This window comes from Taudactylus pleione, unplaced genomic scaffold (genome assembly GCF_031769625.1).
Source record: "Taudactylus pleione unplaced genomic scaffold, aTauple2 ptg000270l, whole genome shotgun sequence".
Taxonomy (NCBI): domain Eukaryota; kingdom Metazoa; phylum Chordata; class Amphibia; order Anura; family Myobatrachidae; genus Taudactylus; species Taudactylus pleione.
Window position 1 is genome coordinate 1315496 of NW_028284672.1, and position 13900 is coordinate 1329395.

At 44.8% G+C, this 13900-nt stretch overlaps 1 protein-coding gene across 1 annotated transcript; it reads left to right on the forward strand.

Moving 5' to 3' along the window:
- The first annotated feature begins 866 nt into the window (after positions 1–866).
- LOC148513751 (uncharacterized) lies at positions 867–1772 on the forward strand. The gene has a single exon (XM_088481402.1). The coding sequence runs from the start codon at positions 945–947 to the stop codon at positions 1770–1772; it is 828 nt and encodes a 275-aa protein (XP_088337528.1). The 5' UTR covers positions 867–944.
- The last annotated feature ends 12128 nt before the right edge of the window (positions 1773–13900 follow it).

Here is a 13900-nt window from a genome sequence, read left to right on the forward strand (position 1 = left end):
AGATGTTTCCAGCTCTCAAAGCTGCACCGCGGCTACAAGGCCGCATCCTTGCCAAGTTCGTCTCAGCTCTCAAAGCTGCACCTTAGCCACTGTTCTGCATCATCACTGATTTTTGTCTGTGTTTCTTGTTTATCTTGCCTGTCTTGTCCATGTTATTTTGCCTGTCTTGTCTAGTCTGTAATCCTGCTGTATCCTCAGTCCTGGTCCTTCCTGCTGTACAGCTAGTTTAGGTTGTCCATTCCCTGCCTGCCTGACAACCCAGCTCGTACCATAGTCCCTAGGCTATCCTTAGACCCATTATCTGCTACTGCTAGTGCACCCTGTTATATCTGTTTAGTGTCACTCCTCTGCAGGTTCACTCCAGTTAGCCAATTGTGGAAGAACTGCCACATCACCATCCTGTCTTGTCCTAGTTAGCAGTCCTGCGGTCTCATTTCATCGCGTGAGATCGTAACAAAAACACTTGTTTGCTAAAATTTTTCCACCATTTAAAAAAAATGAAAAAAAATCATTTATTTTCAATTTAAGAACCTCCAGTACTTTCCTTATGGCCAGTAACAGCCTTATATATGGTCCTGCTATTTCAGTTGTCGCTTTCTTGGTCTCCAGGGTGGTTACCTCTTTTTCATGCACTTCTCCCAGATCTCATTTTGTAGAAAAGCCACTCAACCTCGCTGTGCGTCCTCCACACTGTAATTTGTAATTGAATCTCGCATTTATCAGGTACATCACACGATGTATGCAAGTTTCAAGATACAAACTAGCTTTCGCAATTTCGCTCCTGATTGAATTGACTCCAATATGTCTTTGCAACATCTATCTGTGTTAATAACCTTTTTCTCTTGTTACATTTTAACAGTGCTCTGATAGACAACCTAAAAAGTGTAAATGTAGAAGACCTACAGAGCCAAATTACTATTTTTGAGAAACTGATCCAGGCCCAGATGTCACCAGACTATGTGAAACTAGAGGAACAGATCCAAAAGGATTCAGAACAGCTGAGGAACATGTTCTCCCCATATTCAGATGTGGTGACCAAGCAGCTGAGCAAGACCACAGAAGAACTTATGGGCACACTTACTTTCTTTGATGAGGAACTTCAAGCCCATCTACAAAAATGCAACCTGGAAGTTAGCGAGAAGCTGAAGAACATAGCCTTGGACCTAGACATTAAGATCAGAGCCAATGCTGGCAATATGCGGTTGTCATTGGCCCCTTATTCACGAAAACTGGAAATGACAATTACAGAGAGCCTTGGGGAGCTAAGCAAGAGCCTACTAACCTGCACTGAGAAGGTAACTGAGAAGGTTGATCAGCCAGTCCTGGCTTTATATGAGAGTCTATCTCCATTTGCAGGTGATATGCAGGAGAACTTGAGAATAGAGACTGAAAAATTGAACTTCCAGATTAAAAAGAATGTTAAGCAGATAGTGAGCAAGATCCTGGAGAACACTGTACAACTGAAAAAGCAAATGAGCCTCTATACGGAGCTGGAGGAAAACAGTCTGGTGCTCGGGAATGCCAAAAAGACACTCGACCGATGCGTCCTAAGTTTGAGCCAAAACGTTGTAGCATTCAAAGCTATGGCAACCGTCTATGGAGACATCCTCAAGCAGGCACTTGTGAAGAGCGTCGCAGACTTGAAGCAGAAGTTGATAAATTCTGCTTTGAGTGAACAGGATCAAATGAGCCTGGAGACACTGGAGAAAAGTTTCCTTGACAAGATCAGCAACTTAATTAACAGCACCTTGCTCACAGCCGCTAGCGAATGATATTAATCTAACACCAGACAGCAACAAAACCTAAACAAATTATGCTATTCAAATATTTTTAAAGCTTTATTTACAGTAGTAATTATAGTTAATGGAAACCTGCAAGTATCACTGCTGATACTTGCAGTGATACTTGCAGGTTTCCATATCTTGCTCTTGAAATGTTTTATATAATGCAGTAATAAAGCAGCTTAGAAGTGAACTATATAAAAAGTAAACAAAACTCTATTTTAGTTACATGACTTGTTCAGAACATAGAGAATGTCACGGATCATTAGTATAGCTTGTTTTAGTTTTTCCTGCCTTTATGTATAACCAGTTAATTCAAACTTACCATGCAGCACTTTACTTCTGCATTCATATAGTACCCAGAGGAAAGTGCTGACATAATTATATGTGTTTTCAAATAACCTTCAGACCTGAAATAAAGTGGTTTTGCTTAGAGTTCAAGCATTGAAAAAGTCATTGAATTGGCTCCTCTTTGCAGTATAACATGGTTTCTGTGTACAAAGATTAAAAACATGTTTTTACTGCGCCCGGAGCGCTACTGTTTCCGGAGGGCGCAGGAAATGCCCACCTCCCTCCCTGCGCTATAGTTGATATTTAAGCTCAGGGGGAGGGAGCGGAGGAGGGAAGGGGTGGCAACACAGGACGACGCTGGGCGCAGCTCAGCCTAGCGCCGGCCCTGTGTGTGGGCACCTTAAGACAGGGTGTTGTTGTTATTAGTAATTCCGTACAGACCTCTCCAGTAGCTGTTTACACTGAAATGGGAGTTTCCCTGGATACGTCACCACCTCTCCCTCCTGCCTTGCCTCCGATCTGCCTCTTCCTCCGGCCGACAGGAAGTCTTAGCTGCTCCTGACAGCCGCCCGTCGCCGCGCCGTCACTCGCTCACTGCCGCTGATCACTGCCACTGCCCGGTAAGTGCGCACATCCAGATCTCCTCATGATCGCCTCAGGACTGCCCGAATGTCAGCTGGGCAGCTCCTTATATCTCCTCTGTCCGGGTCCTTCCCACGCACCGGCTCAGCTCCCGCCGGGTGCGCATGTCTCAGAGCTCACATTGCTGTCGCGGGACACATAGTGGAAGCAGTAGGGCTCCCCTCCTAAGTCTAATGGGGGTCCTGACCTCGTGCCCCTTCTATTGTCAGCAGACCAAGGACTCCACAATCCGGGGGAATTTAGGGCACAGTCTCTAGCACACAATAAGGCATACACATGCCATTCCTGGACATAGATACCATTAACAGTACAGTCTGATAACACCATAATGCATATACAATAAATATATACATTTCTTATGAACAGGGATTTTCAACCTTTTGGCTCAGAACCGGGGTACCACCCTGGTAAGAAGTTATTTAGCACACAAGATGGTGTTTTGGCTAGCGGGATCTAAGATCACTTCTATGCTGTTTGCAACCACTAACATGGTTGATTAAGGCAAGCCCTAAACTCTGCCTGGGAACAATAGCAGACAGTGGTTCCGCCTTCAATGGAATAGCCTTAAAATGTCAAGCTAAGCTCAGATGAAACGCGTCAGCAGCTTCAAGTCAGTCAGAGAATAAAACTAACATTCTATGGCATCTATTTACTAAGCCTTGGATGGAGATAAAGTGTATGGAGATAAAGTACCAACCAACCATTTTTGGTGAAAATACAGTGATAAGTGTGTGGAGGGGATTCGGAGGGACAGAGCTTTATCGCAAGCTAGCTGTCCCAGCAAGGGATTTTTAGTAAATCCATGTGATATTGGCTGAATTTGCAATGTAAATTCAGTCAGTAATATCACACTACAATCTGCATTCCTGATGCGGATTGTAGTAAATAGAGGCCCTGATTCAGAGTCGGACGCTCTGACAGAGCGCTCGCTCTGAATCAGGGCCAATCTTCTTGATTTTTAGAGCAGCCTCCTGGCCGCTCGTATAGCTGTGGGTGACCACCCACAGCTATAGCGAGCGGCCAGGAAGATGGTCGCGATGGTCAAGACCATTGCGACCATCGGGCTTGTGATGAGACCCTTGTGGTAGGGTCTCGTTGCCGCAAGCCCTAGAGTGCTTTCGGCTCTACCAGAGCCGAAGCACTCCCACTTACATCACTTGTGATGTCAGTGGGGCCGGCCCCAGGCAGTAGACGTTCCCATGGGAACACCTCCGTTTGGGCAGCCATGCCCTCAGCCCACCCACCAAAGGGGGCATGCTGTCACTCAACATCGACAGCATGCCCCCTTTGGTACGAGACCCGGAGCGACGGCTTGCCCATTGCTATCCGGGTCTCGCGCATGCACACAACGGAGCCGGCTCAGTCGTGCGCATGCGCACTGGGCCACCATCGACCCGCTTGCGAGCGCTCACGACCGGGTCTAAATCAGGCCCAGAGCCCCTTTTGTCCCCGGCATCTCTTGGCTGCCCCTATCCCCTCACTGGCCAACTCCCACTCCATCTGGCCACCTCCCCAAGCACCTTTAGTCACATTCTCTTATATTTAACACACACATTTCAAAATACTGTCATACCTGGAACTCGAACCTATCACCTCTCACATAGCAGTCAGTCACCTTACACATGGAGCTAGCTGCCCAACAATTTCTACTGGTGAGTTCAGCTGACATTGCAAGATACATACACGGGCCTCCCCGCCACTGATATTTGCTACATACAAATAAATGTAAAATAAATAAATAAATGTAACTGTATTTGTTGTATACACTACAAATAGCACTGTTTCAATACCTACAGTCGGTGTTCTACACTGCTGGCTCCATGCTTGTGCGCGTCTGTTCTGATGGACAATACCTGCTGCAGGTGCAGCTTTATCAGTGCTCTCCTGCATCTAGAGCTGGTGAGCTATCACATTATTTTTGGCAATGATACCTGGATAACAGTGGTACAACGGGATCACTACCCCTTCATCATTGTACAGGGCAAATCAGATATGTTATGTCCCTTCCCCGTGAGGCCACGTCCCTTTATTTAAAAAATAAGGAGGAGGGTACCAATGCTCTTTCTGGCCCAGGGCACCAAAAAGTCTAGTTATGGCTCTGACTACTCTTGCTATACCAGCCTACTTTACTCCAGTGAGTGTGCTGGAATGGATGGCCCACCCTCGTTCTCTAAACTTCTAGCTGCTGCCTTGACAAGCTCAGCTGTCAGTCAGCAGCCCGCCCACTCTTATCTACATAGACGGGCAAGTTGGCTACTCACGTCTTGCTCCTCTTCTGTGGGCATATGGTCAGTCTCAGGGAGGAGCCAATGACTCTCTCTCCCCCTGCGCTGCTAGCCAGAGGACAAACACATTGTGAAGCGGCAGCGAGAGCTGCCACCATGTATGCGCAGAGTAAATTTGCCTTGCTGATTCTGCCTCCGATGTCAGCACGTGCCAGTTCTCTTTTGCGCATACGCAGGAACCATTGATGCTACGCGATTGCATAGACCATTGATGGTTACGCACAGTGGCCCTGATTCAGAACCGGACGCTCTGACAGAGCGCTCGCTCTGAATCAGGGCTGTCCTTCTTAATTTTTAGAGCGGTCTCCTGGCCGCTCGTATAGCTGTGGGGGACCACCCACAGCTATAGCAAGCGGCCAGGAAGATGGTCGCGATGGTCTAGATCATCGCAACCATCGGGCTTGCGACGAGACCCTTGTGGTAGGGTCTCGTTGCTGCAAGCCCTGGAGTGCTTTTGGCTCTATCAGAGCCGAGAGCACTCCCACTGACATCACTTGTGATGTCAGTGGGGCCGGTCCTAGACGGTAGGTGTTCCCATGGCCTCTGTCTGGGCAGCCACGCCCCCGGCACGCCCACAAAGGGGGCATGCTGTCACTTAACATCGACAGCACGTCCCCTTTGTAGCGAGACCCGGAGCGACAGCTTGCCCGTCGCTATCCGGGTCTCGCTCATGCGCACGATGGAGCCGCCTCCGTCGTGCGCATGCGCACTGGGCCAACATCGACCCGCTTGCGAGCGCTCAGCACTCGCGAGCGGGTCTGAATCAGGCCCACTGTTTTAAAATATGGCAACCATCGATGGTGGACACATGGAAGGCCATCCCTAGCACTGATTGATATATCGTGGATTGCTGTAACAGATATATAACTACCCCGCTATGCCCCCGGGAGAGGGAGTATTCTGATGTCTGGAGACGCCTGGTAGCGGAGTCTACAGAGGGGGGCTACTAGTTAGCTGGTGGAGAGGGGAGGCTGTGACTAGCAGCCAGCCAGTGAGAGCTGTAAAAGGAGGTAGTAGGCAGGGTCACCCTTTGGCTATCTACTGCGCAAAGGAAATTATTTCCTGCGATTTCCCCGCACCTAAAAATTAGAAAAAGAGAAGATTTATTATAGTATTGTTCAATATGCAAATTTGCTACTGTCTGCATTACACCGTGTGTAAGGACCTTGAAGAGGAGCTTTTCCTTTAAATGAATCAGTTCATGTCAGCACTATACAAAACACAATGCAGCAGGTTATGAAGCAATGATGAGGGTGGACTTTAACCTGGATTAGTAAGTCCTGTATGGTTGGAAGTCTGACACTGTACGTTGGACTGTGCTGTTGATTTAGTTGGCAGTGTCTTGTAGACAGGATGAAAATAGCAGATAATAAATGGCAACAACTGCATTTAGCCATCAACTTTACTCTAGTTTTGAATGTTTGTACACAAAAGAGCATTTTATCATGTGATATGGGCAGCGACAATGCTCAGTCTTTACCCAGACAGTGCCACTCTGTTTACACATGTAAATTGCAGTCAGGGGCAGTGCCAGACTGGTCCTCTTGACTTCAGTTCACACACACGTTTTTACACCTAAACTTGATCTACGCTATGCGATAAACTGCATTACATATGTGCAGGATCAGAGCAGTGTACCAGCTAGTGTGGAAGCATACAGGAGCTAATTCAGACCCGGTCGTTAGCTCTACGAGCTCGCAACCGGGTTGATGTTGCTCCAGTGCGCATGCGCACGACGGAGCTGGCTCCGTCGTGCGCATGCGCAAGACCTGGCTAACGACGGGTGATCCGTCATTTGGGGTCTCGTAGTAGACGGGGCGAGCTGTCGATGTTGAGTGACAGCTCGCTCCGTTTGCTGGGCGGGCAGGGGGGTGCCGGCCAAACGGAGGCATTCCTATCGGAACGCTTGCGGTTTGGGGGCGGCCCCACTGACATCGACAGTGATGTCAGTGGGGAGCTTCATCCTCAAACAGAGCAGGAAGCTCCCTGGGGCTTAAGGTTGATGAGACCCTACCTTAGGGTCTCATTGTAAGCCCCGATGGCCATCGCGACCATCACCCTTAGCGGTCGTTAGAGCTGTGGGTGTTAACCCACAGCCTAACGACCGACATGGAGGCGGCCGTTAGGATGCAAGCGGCCGCCCTATTTCAGAACGACTGCTTGCATCCTACGACCACCTCTGAATGAGGCCCACTGTGTCTATAGGTGGATCCCCAGGGGGTCTTGTAATAGGACAACAGTATATAATGTCTTTATCAGGGATAGTTTACTTCATTTTGCAGGACCCCGGATTTGAGCCTTCAGTATTGAATAATGTTACATTAACAAATAGTTACTAATGACTCTTACACCAATCAGAAATTAGCTTTGTTCCATCTAGAGCATATTTAGACCATGAAAGCACTTGTCTGATTGACTAGTATGAGGTTTTGCTTATTTGACCTTAGTAAAATAACCTGTGTATATTTTTCTGGTAACAAGCTTCAGATGCTCTTTATTTCTGGTTAGTAACTTTGCAAATAATCGAGATATCCTGTGGACAAATTTCCAGATATATTTGATTGATAATGACACTAAAATAATAATAATAATAATTAAAAAAGTGTTTGCCTTATTAAAATAATTACAATTTACTGGAATATCTCTTGAAAATAGGACTTCTGTCCACCATCGACAGCTGGAGGAATCGGGAGATCTTGTACAGCCCACAAGATGCAGACAGTGACAGCTTTCATTTTGCACCCCTACACTTAGATGATACACTCAGCACACATCACGCCTATGCCAAAGAGTCGCAACATCATAAACATCATATACAGTACACAGACCTATCACTTTAGAACCACCCTTTTCATCAACTAAAACATTTCAGTTTTTCTCTTGAAAGCAGCTGTGTGATACGTCCAACAAAATGCAAATGCAGCAGGAGGTGTCTATAGCCACGCCCCCTGCTCAGCCCCCCAAACGCAGCAACATATCAATCATGCTTCAGCTAAGAGAGGACTGTGAGCGAGATCGCAGGACCTGTTCTGAACATGTGCAAAATGGGTACTGCTTCTGCACACAGTGTCGGACTGGGCATGAAGGCCCCACCGGGGGAATGCAGTGATAGGGGCCTATACTTAGGGGTGTGGCCAGCCTCCAGAGGGGTCTGGGCCCCTTTAAATATACAGTATACATATGTATAGTAATACTGCTAGTGAATGCATGATAATGTACTAGTTTAATAACAGCAATGCATTGTAGAAAATACACAATAGTCCTGTGCAGTATAATTCAAGTGCACCTGATCCCTCAGGCAGTGGGGCCAACCGGGGGTTTCCCCTGTACCCCTGTGGGCCAGTCCAGCCCTGCCTGCACAGACCCCTAAGCATGGGGGTAGTGCACATCTCTGAATCAGGCCCAAAGTACGTAGCCTCTCTTCATCAGGCTGTGGGTATAGATCCTTCCCTGGAACCCACACAGGCCCTTTGGGTGAATAGGACATGGGACCTCCCTGGCTGTGCATGCACATGGAGACTGCACATCGCAAAGACTGTCGGGGATCCAGCAAAATACCCTCTGACTTTGCAGGTCATGAGATTATGTTAGTTAGTGTCAAAAAGGTAAGTGCCTTTCGCTGCATCATAAATTAATTAAATTCGCTGTCCACATAAAGATATGTAGGAACGGTGTTAAACCGCAGTAATGGCCTATTTATCAAGCTTTTTATTTTCATTAAAACATGCATCATTTTATGGTTACTTGTTATGTACTAACAGCATAATCCCTTAGATTTAAGCAAAATCTTCATCAGAGTACTAATTAGCATTGCAGATCGCAGTCTCCATTATCAATGGGGACTCTCTAAGCCTTATCTACCAAACTCCAAATAGTGAAGCTTTTTGGAGTTTGGCCCTGTTACACTATCTTCAGATGGTGTAAACGGCTTTGAGTCTATAGAGGCCGGCGGCGGAAATTGACACTGTGCGCAAGTGCAGTGACAGCTTCCCCCGGAGGAATCTTTCACATACTGTATGTGAAAGACTCAGTCCTACATAATGCAGATGGAAGTAACTCACAGGGCCAGCGGTTACCGCAACCGCTGTCCTACGAGTTTCCCTGAGTACAATTAAAAAATGAAAATAACCACTGCAAAATAGATCCTTGATAATCATGGCTGTTCTGCGTATATTAATACATAGGCCCCAAAAAAGGGTAATGTTAGAGGTATGCTGGTATTAATAATGTGTAAAATAGGACAAAACGATGATAGAGCCATTTGCCAGTCCTATGCCAGCTTTTTGGTTCATCACCATTTAAGTAGACCCCATAATTTAATCTGTAAAACTATAGTGTATCATGGGCCTGACTCAGCATGGGTCGCTATTGCGATAGCGTACGCAGATGGCCGATTGTTGCGTACTGCGCAGGCGTATGCATCGCAGTGCACGTACGCGAGTTAACATTGCGATCGCTCTGCATTCACTTGCTCAGATACAAATCCATTGCAGACAGAGGGACTGGACATCAGTGTTTGGGGGTGGTGTCGGGGGAGTGGTTGGAAAAACGTAGGCGCGTCTGTCCATTTGAACGCCGTTGCATGGGCGTGCATAAATTATCCACTGCGACGGCATACGCAGCTTGAGTACTCATTGCGTGCTACGAGGTTAGTAATCTCTGAGTAAGGTCTGACCTGCTGTAATTGTGTGTGTGAGGGGCCGATGTTACTCCATGATCCTGATGTATACGCAGGACTGCTAGGTATTACAGATGTGCGAAAGAGGTATCGGATGTCTCTGTGCTGGCTTTGGGCATCTCTATAATAGCTTTGTGAATGCAGCCATTAGCATATTTTCGCAGACTACATGCGTGCGTAATCGCAGCTGCGATAGCAATAGTAATCCGTAGTGAATCAGGCCCCGTGTGTCCAGATGCATCTGACCAACAGCTTAGTATTCCTGTTAATTGAATGTGTTCTGCAAAGTTGTTTAAGTGACAGCTCTTATAACATACCCTGAATATGTTATTCGAACAGTCAATATCTTCTTGATACTTTATATAAATGCAGATGTTTACATATAGAAATATGTGTAGATTGTAGACCTGTAATATATACTATTATAAAACTACAATGGCCCATGTATGTACATGTAACTTTGGAACAGCACGGAAGCTTATATAATAAAAGTTACGTCATGTATGTACAGTCAGAATAAATGCAAAATTGTCTTTGATTTATTGTTTTATATATTTTGTTATTACAGAAATGTTCATTACATATGATTTTTATAGTATAGTTATTACAGGACACAGTGAGCCGCTGCCTCCTTGTGGTCATTTTGTAACATTCATAACTGCAGAAATACAGTATCTGCCCTTTGTGTATCTCCCAGAAAATCAGGTGTGCTGACAACATCCCTGCCAGGTACACTGCAGCTAAAGAGGCGTCACCCAGGAGAGCACTTTCTCAAGTTCTATAAAAAGTGACCAGGAAAGCATGAGAGAGCAAGATGTCTGGTTCTCTGCAAGATCTATCACACAGGTGAGAGCACAGGGTGCTGCTAGTGGGAGCAGAAAGAAGAGGATTGACCTAAAATCTATAGGTATGAATATGTTTAAAGTTCCTTTTTATACACAGTCGCAATTCATATAAATATTTATATATATGTATATATTTTACATTATTTTGCTGATTTTATCATTACCCAAAAGGCAGCTGGTGTTATATGCTTATCAATTACCAAAATTCATGTATACAGTAGTGTGTCAGTATAGAAGAGTATTATCTAATATTAACATATCAACATAATAACACATATATAATCTAAATGTCTGAACATGCAGGAGTTGCAACTGTACAATTGAGTTCAGTATTGTGTAGTAAGTATGCTTTTTTTAATCATCTAAACCAGGTTTTAAGTACATCCATGCTTGAGCACAGGTGACTGAATTAGTACCATGGGGGTCTATTTACTAAGCCTTATGGGGGGCATCCACTACAAGATCTGAAAACGACTGCACGATTACGACATTGTAATCGTGCAGTCGTTTGTCAGTCGTGTGATGAGCCTGCACTGAACGAGCAGACGTTCAGTGCAGGGTCATCCATTATCTGGAAACATGCTGAGCCTGACGATATCGTCAGGTTGACCAGCATGTTTGCACGATGATAGATGTCTAAAAGATGTCTAAAAGATGTCTAAAAGACCAAATTTTCAAACGATTTTCAAACGATATTCAAACGATGTTCTAACGATTATCGAACGATTTTATCGTTATCGTTCAATCGTTCAACTTTATCGTCTAGTGGATACCCCCCATAAGTTGGAGATAAAGTGAATGGAGATAAAGTCCCAACCAATCAGCACCTGTCATTTTTCAAACACAGCCTGTGACATGGCAGTTAGGAGCTGATTGGCTGGCACCTTATCTTCGTTCACTTTATCTCCATCCAAGGCTTAGTAAATACACCCCTTAGACATTTTGATTCCATCATCTGTGCTCAAGCATGGATATCCTTAAAACCTGCACTGTTACTGTGCCTTGAGTACCAAGTTTAAGGAGCACAAGTCTAGATTAAAGTACATTGCTTACCAGCCACAGTCGGGAATTAGGTTCGTCGGTGTTCTGCTGTCGGTATTTGATCCGGCGGCTATTCAGCCGCCGGCATTAAATACCAATTCCAATCTGAGACATACACATATTGTATCACAGGTAGAGAACGGGAGATCTAGACAACACATCACTGGCCATACTAGTTACATTTAGAATATACTGTACACACACTGACCATATACAGTACAGTAGATAACATCTACAGTACGGGTTGGGTACAGGATCCCGATAGTCAGAACCTCGACACCTGACGGTAAGAAGCCTAACCCCTAACCCTCCCTGACCCTAACCAACCTTTCCCACAGCCTAGTCCTAACCCCCCCCCACCCGCAGCCAAACTCTAACCCTCCCACCCCCCAACAGCCTAACCCTAAAACTAACCTTTATACTTACCATCAGGATGCCGGCGGTTAAAATTCTGGAGATAGGATTCCGACTGCTGTCGGGATCCCGGCATCGGTATTCTGACTGACTGTCAGAATGGTGACTACATCCCCTACAGCACATGCCACTGGCCAAAATGTACACATACATGAACTTACAGTAGACATCACTTAATGTATATTCACACATTCAGTATACATAGAGCATAGAGTACTTATTTATCAGTATTTATCAATTTATATTACAGGATATAAGTGGGTAACCACAAATATTAACTATCTCCCAAGATATCAGAGATATCTGCTGCAGTCCTCCATTTTCAACAGCAAAAGCAGCCCCCTTAGCTTTATTGCCGAATTTACCAATCTTCACATTCCAGGGCATAGCCATGGTAGCGAACATCTGAAGATAATTAATAAATGGGCCCCCTTAGAGCAATAGCACACACCATAAGAATAGAGATGCAGTATAACATGTACTGTACACAATAGTGGACATAGAATACAGTGCACCTCATTGGACTTTCGACAGTCATGATATCGGCAATGGGGGCACTGAAATGGTAGCAAAGCTACAGCGCCACAGTCGTTATGCTGCTATTTGTATTACAACTGTGTCGCTATAAACATTTTGGACACAAAGAGCCATATTCAATTAGAGGCAAAGTTTTCGCCTGTCCGACTGTTCGCTTCATTCGCCTGTTTCAGAGGCGAATTTATTCCGTGCTCATCCCCGCTTTTCGCCTAATTCAATTGCAAAACAGGCGAACACGGAAATAGGCGAATACGGAACAGGTGAAAAGTACTGAAAGAATTGGGGAAATCAGTCTGTACCCCAGAAAAAGATGCACTAACATAGGGAATCACTATAGATGTGTACTAATAGCCCTAATAAAACTATTTTGCATACTTAAGTTGTGTAAATTGCTTGCTATTAGCATTTTTGTAAAAGTGGTGAAGAATGGCATAAAGCTGTATTTTTTGGTTAAAATAAGTAGTCCAGTCAAATTTGGGGTGCTTGAAAATAGGTGCTAGCATGTTTTTATGTCTCTAAAGTGAACTTTTAAAAACCGTGAAAAATCCACCTGCTGCATGCACCTGCAACCCCAAAAACACCTGACCCATACTTGTGGACTCCCAAGAAGTATTTTTCGCTTTTAATGTTTATCCCCCCACTTTTTAAATTTACACCCCAAAAATGACATGTCTTTTTTGGGGTGTTCTTAGGTTTTAGTTTCTGTTTTTTTTGCGTATTTGTCCTTTGGGGGGCTGTCCCAAGGGGTCCGAGTTGTTTCCCCACGTTTGCACCCCAAAATAAAGATTTTTCATTTCTTTTCACCAGCTATTGATTGGAGAATCATTTTTGGAGAATTGTTTCCACTTAGGCGAAATTGTCCTGGAATTGAATTTGGCGAATATTTTTTAGGCAAATTTTTCACAAAAAAACAGGCGAATATGGCTTTACCTCTAATTGAATTCCCCTCAAAGACTATCAGACAATTGTATCGATTCCGTAAATATAGCAATCTATTCTTCTGCCGTGACACACTTGGTCCGCCCACCTTAGTCTGGCTACATGCAAATTATTCTTTGAGATCAAACTTAACGTATTAGGTAGGCCATCATATTGTTGCTACAGGATTAAGTCATTTCTCCTTTTTCTATTGTCATGACACTATATTGTCATTACACTCTATTCTCACTACACTATATTGTCATTACACTCTATTCTCATTACACTCTGTTGTCATTACACACTATTGTCATTACTCTATTGTCATTACTCTCTATTGTCATTACACTCTATTGTCATTACATTATATTGTCATGACACACTATTGTCATAACTCTATTGTCATTACACACTATTGTCATTACACTCTATTGGGAGGCTCTGCAGTAGCTCTATTGGCTGCAGGGT